The sequence below is a fragment of the Tinamus guttatus genome, unplaced genomic scaffold, assembly GCF_059628265.1.
Source record: "Tinamus guttatus ecotype Peru unplaced genomic scaffold, ASM5962826v1 Tinamus_guttatus_pri_ptg000213l, whole genome shotgun sequence".
NCBI lineage: Eukaryota > Metazoa > Chordata > Aves > Tinamiformes > Tinamidae > Tinamus > Tinamus guttatus.
In genome coordinates, this window is record NW_028288747.1 from 6,535,727 (window position 1) to 6,558,781 (window position 23,055).

General features: G+C 40.5%; 1 protein-coding gene across 4 annotated transcripts in view; it reads right to left on the reverse strand.

Moving 5' to 3' along the window:
* MICU3 (mitochondrial calcium uptake 3) overlaps positions 1 to 18,171 on the reverse strand; it is a 42,772-nt gene extending 24,601 nt beyond the window's left edge. For all 4 annotated transcript variants that reach the window (XM_088524669.1, XM_088524667.1, XM_088524670.1 and 1 more), the window contains exons 1-6: positions 17,932 to 18,171; positions 8,101 to 8,254; positions 3,621 to 3,652; positions 3,134 to 3,212; positions 1,931 to 1,978; positions 1,288 to 1,370 (exon numbers count right to left, since the gene is read on the reverse strand). In XM_088524669.1, the coding sequence (XP_088380795.1) occupies positions 1,288 to 1,370; positions 1,931 to 1,978; positions 3,134 to 3,212; positions 3,621 to 3,652; positions 8,101 to 8,254; positions 17,932 to 18,171 (636 nt within the window). The remainder of the gene's footprint in view (positions 1 to 1,287; positions 1,371 to 1,930; positions 1,979 to 3,133; positions 3,213 to 3,620; positions 3,653 to 8,100; positions 8,255 to 17,931) is intronic.
* Between the last annotated feature and the right edge of the window lie 4,884 nt (positions 18,172 to 23,055).

Consider the following 23,055-nt stretch of genomic DNA (forward strand, 5'->3'; position numbering starts at 1 on the left):
ACCTATCCTAACAAGAAGAGACATGATAGGAGGGCTTTTAGCTAAGCTTGCTGGCTTTGGGGATTATACAGTTTGCAACCCAAAACTGTAGGAGAAAAACAAAAGGTAAATGAAGAGATAGAAGCAGAAAGAAAATACCTTGTGAAAAGTGAAGGAACAAGCCATCAAGGAGGAGAGAAAAGTGGCAGTAAATGAAAAACCAAAAAAAGATCTGAAAAAAAAGTAAAGCATCCTTGGATATATTTCCCCAGGCACTGAAGCAATGGGAGTAGGATTCTGTTGCACTCATCATTAAAGCACTTGCTAAACTTCTGGAAATGGATCTTTTGTTCATAAAGAGTGCTATAGGATACCAACGAGTAGAAGAGTGAACCTGAAAGGATCTGGGAGTACTTTCATAGGAACATTGTTTGAAATAGGATAATGAGATTGACTGTTGAAAGCAGCAAAAACAAGATCTCCTGTAACAAGGGAACACAATCCCTCTGTTCCCTGACCTCACCTCTATGACATAAGCAAGAGGAACTGTTTAAATTTCTAACAAGAAAAAAAAAAGAAAAAAAACTATGCTTAAATAATGAACAAAAAGCATCTAGAGAACAGCTTTGTTCAAACAAAAAACTGAAAAAGCTCTAGTTGGACAAACACTATACTTCATATTTGTAGTATGATAAAATTTTGGACATTAAAAAAAAAGTTTCCAAGCACCAGGTCTCCTGCCATTGCTCAAAACCACATCAGAATTACTTAGCTCAATATCAGTTTTGCTACCAAGAATTCTCCTTAAAAGAATCACTGAACCTCAGCTTCCTAGATGGCTTCAGTCCATGGTCATGAAAGCACCTGCTTTTAAGTACATAGGGCAGTGACTTGAGAAAACAGGATTTAATGAAGGCCAAGGCAGACGCACAAGAACTGTATTTTATTTCATTATAGATTTTGTTCAAAACAGATGAAAATGTTGACTGATCTAATGTAACACTATCAATTCTTTTGGGATCATGAGAATGAATGAATGACAAAGTGAAGAGGTTTCAAAGAAAAATATTCTTTCCAAAGTGCCTTCATCACCATGGCAATCAAATAACTCTGCTGTCCATAGGAACAGCAATGCTACTTATGTACTCTAGTTATTTGAGAGTGTAGTAGCAATTCACAAGATCCAGATGGAATCAAATGTCAAAAAAAAAAATCATATACAGTACACAAGTACACTGTAAAAATAATATCTGAAAAACAATACATTTCAAGATTACATAAAAATATTCAGACTGATAATACACCTACCACTAAAAATTCCTTTTTGTCCACCATCTCATTGCCATCAGTATCAAACATGTTGAAAGCAATTCTAAAACCTGCATGAGGCTCTGCCAAAAAAAAAAATTTAAAAAACTTTTAGAAGTTTAGAACTTTTGCTTAGAAAGTATAACTTTCTAAGATATTACTTGGCATCTATTTACAAAACCAATATACTCAACCAATTGAAATTGGTACACTGGTACACACAGTGAATGCAAATCATAACTTTGATTCTTATTATGTTCATATGCAAATATACATTTCATTTATTTTGACAAGTTTTCTAAAATGAAAAATAGGTACTAATATGATTGTCAGATTGATGTCTCCAATTATGCACTAATAGAGGGAAAAACACAGTAATAATGTAATAAAGATAACTTCTTAACTGGGGATCTGCTGAAGTGTCTGCTTGAACCTTCCTAATGCTCAGCAAAATGTGTTTCAGATAAGAAAGCACTTATAACACCAGATTTTAGTAGGGCAGGAGAGGTTCAAATGGACATAGAGATGCATGATACCTTTTTTTTCAGAGAGGTAAAGAGTATTCCAATTAGTGTAAGGGAATATATTTTCAGCTCATAAATTACAAGGAGTTGCCCCCATCCCACCGTTCCCAAATACTTACTTGTTAAAATACATAACAGGAACAAATATTCTGTGTAAGATATCACACCTGAAGACAAAAAAAATGGTATATCATATCAGGTTTACATTGTCTTTCCTTTCTAAACTTGAAAATATTAGATACATGCACTGCAAGGAGCATTTCTGTACACTCGGGTATGTATAACGGTATTTGTGTGCCTATGACTGTATTCAACCTAGTCAATGAGGTATTTATCTTTTTTAAAAAATATTTTAGGTGAAGAACATGCTAAATAAGGTGAAAAAATAGCTAGAGTAACTTCATTAGAAACTGGTTAGATTCTTAGACATTCATATAAATCTTGTATTTGTTTCTTTCCTAAAACAACAAGAGCACTCTTCAGCAGTATGTAAACATTTCCTCTTTTAGAACTTCAATAACATTTCCCTCCTGATACCTGCTGTTTCAATACATCCTTGACTGTAATAAGTGCTTGGTAATTACAAGTGCAAACTGTCTCTTAATTGAAAATCTGGCGCCACACTTAAAAATCTTAGGTATTTTTAATGTCACATTGCACACTGCAGATTAGCAATTCAAAAATAAATGCAGGCATTTAAATAACAAGTCTTATGTATTGTATCTTATGTATTCTGTTCAGAATCTTGCAGAAGTTCTATCTCAATGGCCTACATGAATCTGTTTGGACTAGCAAATATCAACAAATCAGATACCTCACAGGTTTTGACACAGAGATGTAAAATATTTTCTAATAGCCAGTCAATAAATGTACAAAGAATGTACTTCAGAGTTTGTTTGATGACGCCCTCTTTGTTGTAAGAACAAGGAAGGAAGTACAATTGTCAAGGAGTCTGTCACAGGCATGAAGAAAGCAACAGAAAAGGCCTTAAGAGCATTGTCTCCTTTTGTTTGTGATGGTATATGGTAGCTACAGGCTACCATATGAATCTGGTTGATTCTCTGAGCATTTACAGGAGAAATGCTCTGAAATGACAACTGCACAGACAGAGAAGCACAAATACGAAGATCAGAAAGAATAGACAACGGTCACTCGAGCTGACCCAGGTTGAGCTGGCATAAATCTGTGCAGCTCAACTATTTAAAAGAAGCTTTTTACTTTTTGAAGATGCAAATCAAACTATACATATGCACTCATTTTAGTCATACTAAAAATAATACTTGCAATAATTCGGTTCAGAAAAATAAATTCTCATCCCTCACCTTTCTCATTAAGATTACGGAAAAGTTTAGATGATCCTTTCCAAACTGGTGGCGTTTCCATAAGTATTTGATTCAGTTCCTAAAAAAAATAAGATTTCAGAAACATAAAAATACATATCTAAACATTTAAAGAAGACAGTATCAGATTACCAGTAAATGCTATGAAATCAAGATGCAAGACTGTATGCAGATCTACTACTTAATGTAGCTACAGTTTATCAGAATCGCTTTGGAAGTGCTCAAGCTCATACACACATTTTGCACATATGATTAGTCCATTAACTGCTTATCTGAGCACATCTGCACAGATCTGTGAGATTCAGGAGTCAAATACGCCTGACAAAATAAAGGAAATAAAGTCCCAGCTTTTTGATAAAGATGAAAAAAAGCCCCATCTTTCTTCTGTGACTGCAAGTTTACACCATAAGAGAAAGTAAAATCTGTGGTTGTAAAATAACCCATTTTACAAATGGGAATTATTGCCCACCTGCTTTGAAAGACATCTCCACTTTCTAGCATCTGCAACAAAGGACAAAAACTTATGAATATATAGAATTTAGTTATGTCAATGTGATATCACAGAAATCAGATTGCCTCTGTACTCAGTGCTTTATAGGCAAAGAAATGACTTTTACCCTGCTTACTTCACGAGACACATCTTCAAACAATACAGTCTGGCTCAAAGTAATTGACTTTTATATATGTTACTAACAGACTAGTTTAATATATACCTAAACTTCTAACTTTAAAGATTCCAAATATACAGTTTTAAATCCAACTCCACCTCAGTTAGGGAAAGCTCTTTTATCTCCAAACGCACAATTCAACACTAAACAGAGACATAGGAAATAGAAAGAATTCAAGTTCATCTGTGGCATCAATATCCTGCAACTCTTATTGAGCAGTAATAGCTTGATCTCTAGAGGTCCTTCCAACCTTAATCATTCTGTGATTCTGTGGTTACAACCCCACATGCAGGAGAGACCTGGGTTCTGGTCCCTGCTTCAGGGAGCCCTCAAACCTTTGAAAACACATACAGAAAAATCCTTGAAACAGCCTCTAAAGCTAAGACTTCTTTCAGCCACTCTTAGTCACTCAGAGTTTCATGCTGCTGTTTAACAGCATCTCTCAAACACAAGTTTTCACAACTGATTTCCACAGAGCTGCAGAAGACCTCCAGGTCAGAGCCGCCCATGAACTGGATATGAAAACTGAAAACTGATAAAGAGTAACACCGAATAAATGTTCTCTTCCTAAACCTTTTTATGTATCCAGGAGAGGAAATAAAAAATGAAAAAAAAAAGAAACTGGGATTTGACATCAGCTGTCCAAGATCACCCAGCAATTCAAGACTTGAGTCCATTACTATCCCTTCCAAATAAACTTCTACATGGAATCAATATTAAGTTATCAATTAACTGTGAATATCAGATGGCAAGTTTACAGTTACAAAAAAATATTATTATGTGGTGAAATTATGGTTTTTGGATTGATAACAGCTCATTTTTATACAGCAGTATACTGTGTGGCACTACAAATCCCTTCCTTATAATGGACTTCCCATTTTGTTAAAAGCAATCTAGGTACAGAAGCTACATACAATAGTGTTTCATCACTTCATGGAAACCTGCTGAAATTTTAGTTTTACATTTCAGCCACGGTTAGCACTTATTTGCTTGTGAATTCCTCCTCCTACCACGACTAAGCAGGGTTATACGAAGCAAATAAGCTGAAATATTTCCATGTACATTTCATTTTAAAATTTTTAGTGTGAATTAAGGTCTCATCTCAAAATATCAAAATAAAACACTACAGAACAACCTCCTTTGTGATATAGATTGATTTACATTTATGCCTATTACAAAACAAGCAAACAAACAAACAAAAAAACAAAAAAAAACAGGCAAATAATTATATCTAACCTTCCAATCAGGTAATTTTCCAGTCATAAATATGTATAGGTCTATTTTTCTAGACAAGCAAGTAAGTTAACAGGTAAGTATTAGACCTAAAAGTTTACACTTAGCCAAACTAGAAATAAAGGGAACAAAATATATTTCCTCTTTTTAAAAATTTGATTTTTGGAAAATATAGACATTTATTCAAATGATAAATATATATATATATATATAAATGCATAATACATTTCCCTGAATTAAATCTTGTATCACAAAGACAGGAGTACAAAATTAACTGTGGTGCTTATCTTATATTTTTATAAGGACTGCTTAAAGTCAAAATTTTGTAAAAGAAAATATACTTTTATCATATTAATCAGTGTTTAACCAAAAAAGGAAGTGAACACTTTACAAGGTTTTCAAGATTTTCAGAGTAAATCAATCACAATAGACTCATTCATTCCATCAGAAATCTCATTCAGGTCTAGCATTATTAGCTTTTCTGTAAAGCAGACGCAAAGAGCTACTATTATTACTCTTCAAAGGGCATTTTTGCTTTCTGACAAAACTCAAGGCCTTTCTAGTTTTCATCCATAAAAGTCCAAGTGTCTGACCTTTTTTTCTAAAAGATACAATTACTATAGTACATCAGGTGGCATGGACCCAATTAGTTACAATTTAAAGCAAAACCAAAATGATAACAATATCATAATATGATGTTTAGCACTTATTATTTTAAAATGTTTGTTTAAAAAGAAAACAACACACAATTTCCTTAAACATACTAACCTCAACAGAGCAAGACAGAAAATCAGGACTTGCTCCAACTGATCAAGCAGTACTTTGACAAAGCTGCAGTACAAAGATGAAGACTAACATTCAGTGCCCTGAAGTTGGATATGATAATACCTGGAGATTATCTACTCTGTGTACTCCTTTCTATTTGTCAGCCTTCTGCCTAACATGTTTTTAAAGTGTTCCAGGCAATGACTTTCCTCAGTAATGAAGTCATGCACTTCTAGTTCTAGTGAGTTTACACTCCCTCTTAAAACTACCTCAGTCATATTTTCTCTAAAACTAAAAAGTATCTACGTTAATTTTGCTTATAATGTCAGAAATTAATTGGGTTGAACCATAAGATTTCAATACAAACAAGGTTCATTGCTCTGGCCTTGGAAATGTTTCGGGTTGTTCGAACGTCAGATTGCTTCTTCGTTGGTGTGGGATCCTTTTGAGCTTAAAGCTGGACCCAAATAAGCCACTATGTGGTAACATAGGTCAGGTCCTCTACTTTCCAACCAGATTAAGAGGCCTGGTGAATTAATGAAAACCTGACAATACACTCATGCAACTCTAGTCAGTGGACTCCTTCCACAGGAAAATTAAGCACTAATGACAACTCTATTCATGTGAAGCTGAGATCTTGGTCTTCGTTTTATATGAAAGTGAAGCAGCAGTTCTAGTCTAGTGCTTACTGCGCTAGAAGGTAGAACTGCCTAGGGTCTAGTATCTTCTTTTCAAGTTCTGACTCACAGTGTTTCCTCCTTTTTTTTTTTTTCTCCCTCCCACCTGAATATTTGCACTGGGGGAATGCTTACAGAGTAAGCATATATTTAAATTAGCATGGCACCATCTTAGTAGTGTACCATACACACACAGTGTGGTCAGACTGGTCAAAGCATTATAAACTGAAGCTAAATGTTTCTTTTTTTTTTTTTTATTTAATCCCCTAAATGATCTCCTATATATGGTACAAAGGTTCCATAACCATATTTGACTATGTTAGAGATGGACTGCCCAGGGACAGACTGCTAAACCCAACAGTAACAGAAAGAAGATTTGGAGGTGTGGGCAGAGAAAATACAAAGTCTGGGTGTGTATTTGTACTAATTTCCACGATAAGGAATCTGCTTTCTCTCCTTTAACTGTAGAGAGAAAAAAGAGAATGAAGAACTGCATCCTGGTAAGAGGTTCAAAGTTTTTGAAGCTTTTACCATCTAAGACTACCTAAGGCTCTACCTTCTCATACTTCTTTGTTATTACAAGAAGATTATATCCTTACTCAAGATTTATATAGGTTTTGATCATTGATGTGTCATGGCTGAATCATTTTTTCCATCTCATTACTGCTAAGAGAACAAAAGGTAAAAAAAAAAAAAATCTGCCCAGAGGTTTAAGCTCTCCTCTGACTCAAGGTGACAGTTTCAGCTGGTTTTCAGAGTTCTCAACATTATCTTTGTGCTGCAGATTTTAAGAAGAAAGACCTAAGGTGAGTTATCATAAATGTCACAGCTGAGCAAAGCCAAATATTCACTTTCCCCAGAAGTTGTCTTCTGCTACCAGCACACTGTAAGCCTCAGGGCCAGGAAATCAAACTAGATCAGAAATGTAGTATTTTACTATTTAGTCAGTCTTTGACATCTAAAGCTAGATTTGAAAATAAGTCAACTGAAGATTATATTTTATTTTTCATTAATTTAATTAAGACATACCACTACCTCTGGCAATTTTTAAATGTAGAAAGTGAATCCCCAGAGGGACTGAAACTCCTACTCAAAGTATGTTATTTAAAAGACCATAATACGGTTCTAGAATCTCTTTATGGCAAAAAACGACAACAACAAAAAAAGTAGACATTTTAAAATAGGGAAAACTGAAACGAAGTTATCCTACATTAGAGAACTCGGATCCTGCCTGCCCATTTAAACACGAACTACACAGACAGAAGGATGTAAGAGCTTTAGAGCAATACTGGCTTGCTTAGAAATAAACCAAAACACTAACTGAATATAGTCTTTCATGCCTACTAAGCTATGCGTGACCTATAAGACACGAGTGTCTAATTAATAATTTTTAAGGGAATCAGAAAGCAATATGTAGATGTTTACAACCTAATGGCAGTTAAACTGTTAATACTTGGATATGAAATTCTAAAAATGAAATTCTGGAAGAGCCAGTATCTTTTCACCATAGTCAGAACCAGAAGTAGTAACCAAAAGCAAAAGGAATAAAAGAGCACGCCATTAGCAATTTCTCTGGCATTTTTATCAATACAAAATGCCTGCTTACGTTTAGGTTCATCATTCGTGACAGCCTGAATGAAGTCATATGGAGTCATATACAGCTGTCCCTCAAATTCCAGACTGGCAAACCTACGAAACCGCTGCTCCCGCGGAGTTGCGTAAAGGTGCAGGTCTTCAAGGTCTGTTCTGCTTTCTGTACCCTTTGAAGACAAAAGGAAACAATTTTAATGTATGCAAAAGTATTGTTTTACAATTGACATTGCCATTCCCAGTATGGAAACTGGAAATAACTGGGATAACTAGTAAAGTCAAGCGCATCCAAAGGGAACAAGTCGCAGACCAGTAACTAATGCCTATTCTTTTTAGACAGCTAAGAAAACAGCCAAATATAATTCGCTTTTAGAGAGGCATCTACACATGAAGAGAAGAATCTGGGAAATGTTTACAGTTAATGTCTACTAAGAGATAAAAGTCTTAACACTACAAATGGATTTTTTTGAGAGTTTGGATTTCAGTGATTAGAAGGAAAGACATGTTTATAACAGGTGGTCAGAAATTGGGTTCCATGTTTTCCATTAGGTTACATATTTTCCATGTAGTAAATAGACTTCTGAAAAAGTAACACAGTAGTAAGACCACTGCAGTGAAACATAATTAAGCATTGCGTTCTTAGTTGTAATGAAGTGCTTAAACTATGTTTATAGAATAGACATATCACAAATTAACATGTCACTTTCTATTCAGGAAAACAAATCAATCTGCACTGTCTCTAGTTACTGATTCTATTTGGCTTTAAAAAACCATATTTAGTTTAAATTGAAAAAACTGTCAAAGAAAGTAATAGTTTAACAGAAATGCTTATAGAATCACTTAATTTTCACTAGACTAATTTATACGAACATAACAGATTCTATCCTTTTACCTAAAAGCAGTTCTAAAACATGGCATTGTGTCTTCCGTGTTTCGCTATTTTCAAGTGATTAAATATTTAAAATCAATATACAATATTAAATATACAATAGTTTTTTTCCTAAAAGCCAGGCCAATATAGGTATGTTGGGATGATGGAAAGAAGCTAAACTGTCTTCTTACATACCAATGTGCAAGTCAGAATATTTATGTGCTACCTCAGTGGCTGAATACCGTGACTATGCTGCTCTGCTGTGGCCCAGTGGCATCCAAGCTAATTTTTCACATAAGATTTACATTATCCCCTTTTTTTTTTTTTTTTGATAGGGCTTGTAGCAACATAACTGATTATTGCCGTATTTGAAGTTTAATAGTATGTTTTATTCCTGATGCATAGATTGCTTTACCACTATTACATGCAAATGGGCTCTTGAATAAACACAGTAAGCACGAGTAAGCAAATGCAATTGAATAAAAATATCATTTTTTCCAAGAATAAAAATACCATTTTTATTTTGAAAACCAAGCTTTTTCTCCTAAAGAAAGCTAAAGAATGAAAGCAAGTATATATAGGACTTAATTTACTGTATTAGATCACTGATCACAAGCATCTAAATAAAAGGCAGACAGGACTTGGCAACAGAAGACTCTAGGTACGAACCCCAGTGAACGGAGAAATAAAACTGTCTTTGGGAATAATATCACTTTTAGTCCAAATTTCTTGTTCAAATCTTTCCTTCTTCTACTACTGCTTATTCATGAAACATGCAGTAACTGTCTCATAAAATGCTTAATTATTAGGAATTAACTGTTATGTTAATTAAAAAGTCAAGATATTCTAAAGTGTGACCCCAACCCATACTTCTTCAGGCACTCATTTAAGGAACTTGTCTTATTATATAATTACAAAATATTTTTATTTCTCCCCAATATCAGCAGATGATCCACAGAGGCGACTATGAACATTTTAGGGACACTGTAACTTGCTTCCCTTTGATTTATTTCGCACTCAACACCTGAGTGAGGCAATCACTGTAGCAGTACTAGCATCAAATGCACCAGACACACCAGCAAGACAGAAAGCAGATACTGAACACCTCAGGGAAGGCAGCGTTGATGAAGCAGTGAGTAGGATTCAATAAGATTCCAATTGCTATTTGAAGTTTTAAGAGCTTACCTAGACTAAATCTCACAGTAATTATCAACAATCTTCAAAAACTTCCATGAAAGTGCAGCTCTTTGACAAACAAAAGAGGGGAGTTTTTTTATGCTGCTGTTTACTAATCCTCTTGGCAATCCTGTCTACTAATTACAACCATCTTGTATCATGTTATAGCTCTCTGCCTTTTAAAAACTGGACACAGCCATTTCCCTCGAGCCGAATGTCACGAATCTCCCAACAGCAGCATTATGAGAAACTGAGAAGAAGCAGGTTAGTCAGCTGCTGTGCGGATCTACTGAAGCTAGCAGACCTTCCAGGGAAAAAATATAGCCCTACAGCTGAAACCAAGAATCTAGCTGATATCCATCATTCCCATCCTTCCAACTTCACGACTGAAAATAAAAGTGGTAGGACTCTAGCCTAGAAGATCTGAAAAAGGCCTACAAAGTTTCAAAATTACTACACACAAACAACACTGTAAGGACGATAACATCCTCTCATTAACATAACATATTTTAAGATTTAATTCCTAAAAACTGCTCTCTAGAAGTACTGCATTTCCTGAAGGCGGTCTAAAGGCATCGTGGTGGACGACAAGTTGACCATGAGGCAGCAGTGTGCCCTCGTGGTCAAGAAGGCCAATGGGATCCTGGGGTGCATTAAGAAGAGCGTCTCCAGCAGGTCGAGGGAGGTGATCCTGCCCCTCTACTCAGCCCTGGTGAGGCCACATCTGGAGTATTGTGTCCAGTTCTGGGCTCCACAGTACAAGACGGATGTGGAGCTGCTGGAGAGAGTCCAGCGCAGGGCCACAAGGATGATCAGGGGCCTGGAACATCTGCCCTATGAGGAGAGGCTGAGGGAGCTGGGCCTGTTCAGCCTGGAGAAGAGAGGGCTGAGAGGGGATCTGATCAGTGTCTACAAGTACCTCAAGGGAGGCAGTGAGGAGGATGGTGCTGGCCTCTTTTCAGTGGTGGCCACTGACAGAACTAGAGGAAACGGCCACAAACTGAAGCACCAAAAGTTCCACAGGAACTTAAGGAAAAATTTCTTCACAGTGAGAGTGACAGAGCACTGGAACAGGCTGCCCAGAGAGGTTGTGGAGTCTCCTTCTCTGGAGATCTTCCAAACCCGCTTGGACGCAGTCCTGTGCCACGTGCTCTAGGTGACCCTGCGTGTGCAGGGGGGTTGGACTAGATGATCTCTAGAGGTCCCTTCCAAGCACTCTATGATTCTAAAGCTGCATCTTTATTACGGAGAGCTGACACTAGATCAGTGCACTTTCCTTACACATCTTCTTTCAGAGGGACAGCCCCACTGTGTAGCAATACCGTCCTCCCTTCCACAGCTTGGATCCTTGGCCAAGTAAGAAGTTACATCCCAAATGTCAAAATGATTTTTCTTTTTAACACTTAAACCACTTCTGCACATGTTTATAGCTTCATGATAAATAATGCCCTTCCTAACTTACAAATTATTTTCTCCCTTTACTCACAGCAAACCTGAGGGAAGCAGATTTATATACTTTCTGCCAAGCAAAATTTTTGTTGAGAACTCATTCCAGTTTTGGGTTCATCCCTGGCTTACTGTGTCTATCAGCACAGACAACTCAAAAAAAGCCAAGTATGCTCACCAAAAGTTTCTTCAGACTTCCCTGGCATATGGTTTAGCTTCCATTCCTAGCCCCATATTTGCCTTACTCACAGTCTCACTCAGATATACAATCTGGCTGAATTCGGTACAATTAACCTGTACAGTCACACGGTAAAATCCATGCAATAACTCTGCATTGCTGTAAGATGGCCTAACATAACACACGAGCATTGAAAATATCAATAAATAGCAATGCTATGGATCAGGTTCAATGGAAATAAGGTGCCCAAGATAAAACATGACATCATTATCCTTTTTATTCAAAAACCCCAAAGAAATGTTCCTTTCCAAGTATTAGTCTCACATTACATTAAGTCAGTAATTCAGAAACTTTACTCTGTAGCAAGAGATCTAGCTTTCCCATGGAGATAAATGCCACATATAGGATTTGCTGTTTGAAAACTAGGAAAACTGATGCCTACAGGCTGATAAAAGCTCTGAAGAAGTAATCTGGCAGAACTGATCATGAAAAGCCAGAAAAATACTCCAATTTCAGCTTCTAAAAATATCTACAAATAATACAAAATAGTTTGCTAGAGAAATAGGCGAAAATGTATTGTATGTGTGTGCAAGTGTATATAAGGCGTAAGCCTCCAACAGTATCACATAAAACAAAACTTTGCAGTGTTCCAAGTCAAATCAGTGTTTTCCTTTTCCAACTGACACAAAGGTGAGACTATTTTAGCTAGAGAAGCCAACATTTATGGCTAAAAGTACCTTTTGCTTGCAGTCAAAGATATGTTATGTTACAGCAGTTTAATCTTTAACTAATTTATTTCAAGAGAGTGAGTTTCTTTGAATTTTCCTTGCAAAGTAATCTATCTTCCATCAATAAGAATCTGTGAAAATTAATGAAATAAAAAAGTTTTCAAAGCAATGCTGTTCCTTACTTCCTTCGTTTATATTTGACTTGAGGCTTATTTAATATGCTCCCATGTAGATAAAAGTAGCACAATTTTGTTTTCATGCTGGGTGGCCAAAAGGTTAAACGTCAAGTTCCCAGTGTGGGAAAATCCCAAAGCAGACAAAACTGTTTTGATGCTTAGTGAAGTTACATTTCTAGCAGACTACTCACATGTAGCACAGCCAACAACTCTGTTAGTTGATCCCTCTTCACTGAGATAAGGACATTATTATATTAAAATATTTACAAGCATAGGAGGCTGGAATGTATTTAAAATACTGTAAAAAGGGCCCTGGTCGAATACAATTCCTTTACCAGAAATCCTTGGGCTAAAAATGTTTACCTATAATCACAGCTATTCCAGAAATCTTCCAAAATAAATATCATGCTATGACATTATTCAACAATCTTTCTTACACTGCTTTCACATGGAAATTGCTCAACCTCTAGCAGTTCTTCTAGAAGCTGCGGTCAGTATGTATGTCCTGCTATACATATGCTGTGTACGTGCATGCATATGTGTCCACATGCTTCGCTGTGAGCAAGACTAAAGCATTAGAGCCAGTCACAAACATGTGTCATCTTCTTGGCTGTCACTACAGCTGCTTGGTCCTTCGCAGGATGGTGACAGTGAGGACTTTCAGGTATTACCAGCCAAAGAGCTAATGACTTTGCTACATCTCGCAATTAACCTGGTACATAACAATACTTAAGGGAAAAGGTTACCTATGAAAGATCCTTGTACAAATGATCCTTTTACACACATCCTCTTTAGGCAGGCAGAAGAGCCTACTCTCCAGAGGAATTTGCCTTACTTTTTGGAGTTAACTTCTTCATTTCACAGAGCTGGAAATACATGATGTAATCCACTTAGAAACATGAAGCTACAAATAAACTTGACCTTTTGAGTATTTCCACAAAGACAGTGTGACAGCACCGCTAAGATACTAGAATAAAACTTTAGAAACATCCAAAGTATGCAGCTTCCTTCTGGAAATGAACATGCTTTCAAAAAACTGTATGAAGTAACTACTCTTCCCTTCCCCTCTTCCCCTTTCCATTCCTAAATCACCTCTGAGGGAAGCTGTTCCTGAGGATTGTTTAGTAAAAAGGACTGGAAACAGGAACATGGAGTTTACTAACATTTTACAATGAGAATATGATTCTAGAAAAGATCTCTTTGAAGCACTAAATACCTCATTAATGGCATTTTTAAGAGAACTTCCACAAACTGTAAGAAATGACAGTGGAAGCTTGGCAGTAAGGAACACGAATATAAGGAACTAAGAACAAATATTAATTCTTATGGAAAACTCTGATTCACCATTTCCAATACTACATGGTCTTCTAACATTGCTACAAACATAAAGCAGAGCTGTTCTCGCAAGGTAAATACTTCTCAAGTATGTTGACCAGAACGTTCAGGATCAGGGCCCTTCTTGGCTCAATATCGTTCTTTGCCAGCAAAGAAAACCATTCCACATCCAAATAACAATCCAATAACAATTTCCATCCAAATAACAACCCTAAGAGCTTTCTCTTCTGCTGTTCTGCAACAGCATCTCCTAGACTTAAAAGGAGCTGTCTGTCAGCAGACCTCATCCAGTCAACACTGAAAGCTTCACATGCAAAACCTGCATGTCTGAGGGCAGAATTTGACTTTGGTGTCAAAGTGATAGGTGAAAGTGAACTGTGAATTAAGGGCTCTGTGGGTACTGCTGACAGCAGCAGTCAAATGTAAGAGCAGAACAGTTGCTTTACTGTAACAGCCAAGATTTTGTTCCATGCAATCACATACAACCCCCAGGTCCTCAGGACTGGAAGAATTCACAGTAAAGCATATGGCAAGAGCAAATCCTAGGTTCTTACTGCTTCTTTAGTAGCTCTTACCACCCACCTCCAGTGATAAAATATTTAATCAAGCAAGTACTTTTTGCACTGACCACATAAGATTTGCTTTCTCAAAATGTTTGCTAGGTCATTAACCCCACATTGATGACATGTCACATCTTACCTGCCTTCTACCAGAGCAATTTCTTGTAGACAAATTCACAACTTTGCTGCTCATCAAATTTCATATGGTATAAATTTCAAAAAACAGGAAGAAAGACCTGCACACATCAATCTCCTTTGCTTTAGGAGACACACCATTTTCTTCATTATTTTGAAATTATATCCCCCATCTCTGAACTGGCCGGGGACGTAAAATTGTCCTATCAACATCTGTGCAATCTTCAGCTTTACGCCTGCAATATAGAAACCTTTTTAAAGCTTATTGATTCACTATCCAAAATAGTAAGGCACCAGTGAAATATTAGATGCCATCAGTAGAAGAAAGCAAGGCAAATATTAAATCCTTGTTATCAAGGTAAATATTAAATCCTTGTATTCTTAAATATTCCATTGCATTGACAAGCATTTCTGGATTCAGTTATAGAAGCTAAAGAAAACCTGAGGCAACACTAGCTGGGCCCTGAATGACTCCTGGATGCCTTCACAGGCCAAGTGAACATCATCTGGAAGCAGAAGACCCTCAAGAAGACAGTCATTCTTGGAAAGTCAAAACATAAACTAGGTTAAACAAAACAAAACTCACTGTCTCTCCACATGTTTGTTTTTGTTTAGAGGATCAGAAACCTCCTCTACTGCCTGCTGGAGCTGCTTGGATGAAACAATTATATTATTACACGTTTATAAAAAGTCAGTCAAGAAAGACTGAACAACAAGTTTCTCAAGGGGTGGTCACCTTAATACCAAGAACAGGTTTTTTAGTGATTCCGTTAAAAAATAAGTAAGATATCAGTCTACGAAAACCTCCATCCAAAGATACTCATATTTGTCAGCCAAGTCCCCCAAAATTTCCATCTGCTGGTTATCTCAGGTCAGAACCCCAGTGATGAGGCAAAAAATACTCAGTGCAATTACTTCTACCAGCTGCTATAGATCTGTAGCATCACACAGCAAGGCTGAGAGCAGAGACACCATCTGCCCCTTGCTCCCAAGGACCCAAGTAAACCTGGGAAAAGCAGCCTGCTGGAGGGAAGACTAGAGAAGGCATGCAAACAGAAATACTGGGATAAGGCAGAAAAGATGGGTTGGCTGGAAGGAAGACAAAAATGAATAATAATTTGGCTGATTTGCCTTGGAGGAAGAGAAAGCAGATTGAGGCTGGAAATGAAAAAGGGCATTAGGGAAATACGAGAGGAAGAAAGAAAAACTTGGAAAGACCCAGAAGATAGTGTCAAACTTTGTGCATGAGGAATAAAAAAGGAAATGCCTTTGACTTCTCCTTGACCTTTCAAAAGCTGGAGGAGATCCCAAGAAACCTGAACCACATCTTTCGTGGTGATCAGTGCATGATACAATTGTAAAAACCTCCTGCCAGAATATCTCATTTCCATCAAACTCATCTACACAGAAACAGCAGGTTATCGCTCTCCAGTTATTATTCCACATGCACACACTCTGCGGTAGATCCTAATAGCATTGACACTTACATGACTTCTCATGACAGGGCTTCCTACTTCAAAAGCTATTACATTTTTTAATTATTAAGCACTATTAAAATGGCTAAGCACTAAAAATTAGGAATTAAAAAGAGACCCCTGGGCAACAGCCTTCTAGAAAAGGACATTACAAACAACACAATAATATTTCCTGTCTATTCTATGCAACTTAAACATGAAATCTGCACATTTTCCTTGCTCCCCACTGACTCGGATGGCTATTCTGGAGGTGTTTATAAACTTGTAATGAAAGAGGTGGGGACTGCACACACTGTCCTGTCCTTCAACCCGCTCCCACAGTTGAAGGGCACACAGTGAATGGGAAAGGGGCTACAGCCCTCTCTCCAACACGGAGTCTGCTGGGCAAATCACTTCAACTGCTGGTCCCCAAAATGAGCCCACAAATCTTCATATGTCTGGAAAATCCTATACAGGAAATACTGGAAATCCTATACAGGAGCACAGCTCACATGGAGCTCATGACCAAAGCAGCTTCCTCTTGGTAGTTCACCACCTGGATCCCATGGTCTTTCTCTACCTGTAGTCAATGGGTAGTCAGTCTCTCTCTGCTGCCACATCAATCCTTCAGAAGCAACAGTCAACAACAACAACAAAAGAAAGCACAGGAATCCACTAATTCAAACCAAAAATCCGCAGCTATTTGATATTCTGTTTGGGTGCATGACTTGTAAGGATGTTTTTTTCAGGAATGCTGAGCACTCAGATCTGCAATGTGAATTCAGTGATGTTGAATTCACTCCAGTTCAGGAGCATGAGCTGCAGCGCAAAGCAAAGTATCTCAAGATGTGATCTCTGCACATGCCAGGCCACACAAACGACACGTGTGCACTTGAATGTCTTTCTCTCTCTCTTCTTTTTTTGTCATCCAAATGGAAAAGGGAGTACTGTCCGCTTCCTCACAGCAACATAAGCATAACCATAATAATATTTTTTAAATGTTACAGTAGAAGCATCAAAAAAAAATCCCTGTTCACAGTGAGATATGAATAACATGACATTTCTAACACAAGACTTTTTAACCATATGGAAAAACAGGATACTGAAGAACTGCTTGCTCATGAGCCGCTGTCCAACCCGCTCCATATATTTTCCTATAGCCTCCCTGTTTTGCACATACATATTACGGAAGCCTTAAGAGTTTCAAACATAACCATAATTCTGACAGCATTAGAGCCTGCAACCTCAGTGTTTTCCTAATCGTGTGCATAGAGATATGTAATTACACACTGAACTGAATTTATTGACTTTTCTGTTGCGCAGTCGCCATCCATCCTTCCCTTCCACGGCAGCTCTGGAAGCCCAAACGTAACCAGAGCAGGGTACACCGGGGTTACTAGAGCAGGGGTTTCTTCTGCCCAGCTAAAACAGCACGAGAGGCAGGAACGGTTCATCCTGGGTCTTCCGCACCCTGTCACCGTGCTCAAGACAAGGCCACGAGCCGCTCGGTGGCGGATGCCTCCCGCCTGGGCCCCGAGGCGCAGGAGCCCCCAGCACTCGCACCGAGCCGAGGGACCTGCAAAAAGGTGCTCCCCATCCCGCACGTTTCCCAACACACGAAGACAGACAAGTTTCGCCCTCGGCATCGCTGACCTTCAGCCCCAAAGACGCCCTAGCGACCAACCGCCCAACGGCGGCACCACCTCCCTCGCGGCAGCGCGGGGCCGGAGCCGGCGCCCGCCCCGCGGTGCCTCCGCGCGCGCCGCCGCCGCCCCGGCCCCCGCCTACCGGCTCCTTGGCCGCGGCCGCCACGGGCATGGGCAGCAGCGCCCGGGGCTGCTCGCCGCGCCGCTCGCCGAGCCGGTACCCCGCGTAGGCGGCCAGCGCCGCCGCGGCCGCCGCCGCCGCGCAGCCCAGTTCCCGCCGCCCGCGCCGCGGAGCCGCCGCGGAGCCGCCGCAGAGGCGCTGCGCGCCGGGCGCGGGGCCGAGGCGGCGGCGCCAGCGCAGCAGGGCGCGCAGCGCGGCCATGGCCGCCGCTCCGCCCCGCGCCGCTCCGCGCCGCTCCGCTCCCCCCGGCGCCGCCGCAAAGCTCGCGAGAGGCGGCGCGGGGCGGGAGCCGCCCCCGGCAGCGGCCGCCGCTCTCCGCGGTGCCGGGCGGGCGCCGCGTCCCTCGGCCCCCGCGGGACGGTCTCTGCGGGCTGCTGCCCGCAGGTGTCAGGCGATACCTGGAAACAGCCAAAGCCGCCTCAGTGCGCTCGGACGCGCTCGCGGCGCTGCCATTTCCCGGAGACGGGATTTCCCGTGTGAGGGAACACGGGGATGGATCTCTGACAAGGCGGTGTGCAACCTCTCGCAGGCGTAAGCGCCCCGCGGCTAAAATGCCCCAGAGAGATGTCAGGAAAGGTGTTTGCTGCCTCTGCAGTGAAAAGCAGAAGAGTTAACCTGTTTCCTTCAGTATTTTGGAGTGCCACAAGCCAATTCGTCCTTAGAATCATAGAATCTGAGAATCGTGGTTGCAACAGACCTTCAAGATCATCGAGTCCAACCGCGAACCCATCGCCACCCGGCCTGCTAAACCATGTCCCTAAGCGCCTCATCTACAGGTTTCCTGAACGCTGCCAGGGACGGTGACTCCACCGCCTCCCTGGGCAGCCTGTTCCAATGCTGCACCACTCTTTCCAGGTAGAAGTTTCTCCTAATCCCTAACCTGAATCTCCTCTGATACAACTTGAGGCCATTTCCCCTTTCCCTATTGCTAGTTTTTTGGAGAAGGGATCAACCCCTGCACCTCTTAAAAGTGCAGTATAGGTACATTCATGAAGTGAAAGGTTTGCTGCCCAACGTGGAACGATGTCTCTGGACTAAGTGATACAGCAATGAAGAACAAAACAATGTTTAGTGTCAAGAAAAGGGAGTTTTGAATGCCTAGCATGACTAAAAATTGAGCAGATTCCCCTGTAGTTACAAAAAGGGTTTAGGAGTGTAAACATTAAATTCAAAAGCTTTTGTTGAATGTGGCGCTTGTGTCTTTTCATATCAACCTGCCTGAGCAGGAGACATGGTTCTGCAGCAGAGTGTCCTTCCTAAAGAGTCTTAGTTTTTCCATTTAATTAAAAAAGAAATGAAAAAGTATAAGTCAGTGTAGTGTCCCAAAGTCAGTCAGTTTGCTGGAGAACTCATCAGTCCCTTAAAATGTAGACGCGGACCATGAGTTATTTCCCTGCTCACATTGTTGCCCTGAAATTGGCATCTTTGCCCACAGTTTAATGACTTTTCAATGACACCTTTAGGCTAATCTTGTGTCCACTTCAAAAAACCCAGCACACATCTGTAACTACTTACTGCTCCTCTGGCGAGGTGCTTGGTAGGAGCACAAGCGCTGCTTATTCACACCGTAGGTCAAGCTCCCTAAGTGGGCCGCACGGCTCGTATCAGAGACCATCTAATGTGAATAATGAAGGTGCATTTTCTTCTAAACTCCACTCCCTTACAGCATTTCAAACATTGACGTGACTTAAGAAGATCTATTTCATTATATGGGGCTTGTGATTTCACCTATGGGTTTATACAGTATTCCCAGTTGTAGCATGGAGAGATGGGGATTGTATGCATGGATCCTCATGAGAGGATCGGCAGAAACCAAAAGCTGCCTGGGTTTCAAAGAGAGCCAGCAAACTCACACGTGTGAGTATGTTCATCCCCCAAGCAACTTCCTATTCTAGTGCTAGGGAAGTTTTGTTTATGCACCTCATCATTGGTGTTTATGCACCAAATGTAACGGATTTGTACATCTCCATTATGGAATTTGATGTTCATCCTACTATTTTCTTCTTAGTAAATCCCATACAGCCCAACAGAGGCCTCATTTTACACAGACTTGACAATGCTCTGAAACTCTCTTCCTGTAGCTCCTCGTGTTCTGCTGGGCTTGCCGAGAGCAGCCAACCCTGTTTTCTTGCACAAATATAGGAAGGATCTGGAAAGGACCATGGCATACAGATATCTGCAGCTTTCCAGCATCAAATATTCCTTTATTTTATATTCAGTGGATTTTTCTTTTCCACCCAGTGTTTCCTTTCTCATATATTCATAACCCCCCACTCCATTCATTCTCTTATCTGAATTTTATTATATCATTAACATTTTATGGCTGGCACAGCACTGTGGTAAGACAGTGCTAAAATTAATGAAGGCACAATAAACTGCAGAACATAAAGTTTTATTGCTTACACCCTTTTCTAACCAAGCTATTTTTAATACACACTCACATGCACACACGTATGTTTATTTAGACACATGCACGCATACAAATAAATATATGTAATACATGTACTGTGTATTATATACATATAAATATAAAATGGTTTGGTTTGGAGCATAACGTATCAAGGTTTTCAGTCCATTCCTTTCTCCATTCCCTTGCTAGAGGTGCTGCCTATGGCAATATGCCTAGGAAATGTACAGCACGTATGAATATTGTCTGCAGAAGCCCTAACTACTTGCAGAGGAAATAAAAACTGGACCGCATATGTATTTGTTCAGTGACACTGAAAGTGCCGTCTTGAGGAAGTATATGTAAAGTCGATTAGATTGGACTGTATGCTTTAAGTTGAATAATACACTCTTGTAAAAACACTCTTCAAAATTATTTAACTTCCCATGATACAGTCTCAGAGAGAAAAAAAAAAACAAAAAACCCCAAACTTTAGTGTTATCTTTTCCTGTCACATGACTAGTGCAAACAACAAAAAGAAAAACCCTTATCTTTTTGTTTCTTTTCTGGTACTTTATAAAATAGCGCAACCGGTTTAGTGCCCAGACATTAAAGACTCCGCTAGGAAAAGATTGAGGCTACATGGCCCACTCTACTTGAAATGTAGGAAAGAGGAGGTGAGCCACACGGGTGGCAGAGGATATTTAATAAAACCCCTTTCCCCGGGGAAGAGGCCTCTCCTGTACCTCGGGAAGCAGCACGGGGACCTTCTCGCTGCTGACTCGGCCGCGTTTGCTGTCCCGCTCAGCTGCAGCGTCCGAGCGCGTCCCGCACCGTGATGGATGGACCGACCGCGCGTGGATCTTCACCGCTCACGTCAATAAAAGCACCCGGTGCGGGTGTCAGACGTTTTAAGGCCATGTGAGTAATGAGTGCACAGGCTACCTGAGAAATCCGTGCCATATAGTTTATTCAACTTTGATCTATTTCTTTGATTTAGCACTGCAATTAAGTAGATTTGGTTCAAAGAGAAAGCCCATTGGTTGATGTTTTACACTGATGTGATAATGTTTACACAGATGTGCTTTGAAATCTCGATTATGGTGGATTTTTGGGTCCCACCACATGACAGGCTCCTGTTATCTGAAAGGTAAAATAATATAACATCTATCTGTAAGTGCCTTCAGAGCAGGTCTGCCTGTGCTCTCTTCAGAGGTGATTTATCTGATCATTGTATTTAGCGTTAGGGTTTTTTCCTTTTCTTTTCTTTTTTTTTTTCTGTTTTAAATCCCTCCACAGTAAATCACTTGCTTTAAAGCAGCCTTTTTATAATTCAGGTGCACACAGGGGCAGTACTTAGGACTGCAATGATGAAAAGGTGTAGCATTACCTGCTTTAAAGCACCTGCCAATTAATTAGCCCTATACTCTCCATAGCAAATAAAGCTAAGCAGTCAAATCCATTTGATCTCCCAGATTTAGACTGTGACTGAAAAGACCACAGAGCAAGACTGAAGAACTAATCTTTCATGATTCTCTACAACTTTTTTGTTTTAATGAAACCTTAAACCACCAGGCGATTCTCTCTAGCTTTTGAAAGAATTAGTTATGAGGGATCTTGGAGTTTTGCACGGTAATACCTTGTTTTAACATTAGCAGGCAGATGCATTGCATTTCTTAAATGCTAAGATGGGTCCCCAAAACTCATTGCATGTTAAAAAAAAAAAAAAGAAAAGAAAAGGCGAAACTCTTCCTTTTAATATACCACTGATTTATCACTGCTGATAATGAGCATTTGTTCCAGGGACAGATTTGCTGCTCTGACCCATTCCATCCTTGAGTTGGAGAGAAAAAAAAAAAAATCATATGCTCAGCTGGAACAGCACAGTAAAATCCCCAGTCGGTTCAAAACATTGCAGAAAGGCACCGAGTACTTCTGAAAAGTGGTATTATTGTTAATTTACTTGCAGCAGACTTTGGTGATGGGCCCAATGCAGAGCCCCAGAGAAGCTGGATTGGACGGGCCACCTCTCGCCCTCTTTCTTCCATCACCGCTGCCCGCTTTGGAAATATTTACCCGGAGCGCGGAGCTGCCCCTTTGGGTCCCCGCACCGTGTGCTGCCACGTCCCTGCGCTACGGATCAGCTTCACGTCACGCCAGCGATAAATTAAATCCGAGCGGAAAGCACCTCCCAGCCTATGCCAATTCCATTCAAAAAATCCCCCTGCTCGTGCGCGAGGCGATAAAAGCGAAGGGCTTTTATTAGCCTGGGTTGGAAGCAGCGAGCAGAGCTGTCAGATCTCGGGTGTTTTTCACTCGTTTGGGGTTTTCTTTTTTATTTTCCCTCGGCTTTCATGTGTGTCTGGGCAGGCCTGGCCCGCAGGTAGCGCCCTGTCCCCCCCGCGGCCCCCCGTGCACCTGCCCGCGCCGTGCCCCGCTGCCCGCGCCGCTGCCCCGCGCAGCCCCGCGCCGCGCGGCTCCGCCCCCGCGCCCGCCCCGGATCAGAGGAAGGTGCGCGCCGAGGGGGAGCGGGTTTACGATTTCAAAGCCCCCGCGCCGCATTAGCATGTGCCGCCGGCCGCCGCTTATAAAGGCGCAGCGCGGGGCGCGGCAGCACCGCCCGCCGCTGCCTCTGCTCCGCGCCGCGCCGTCCCGCATCATCCCGCGCATCGCATCGCCGCCCATGCCCCATGCTCGCC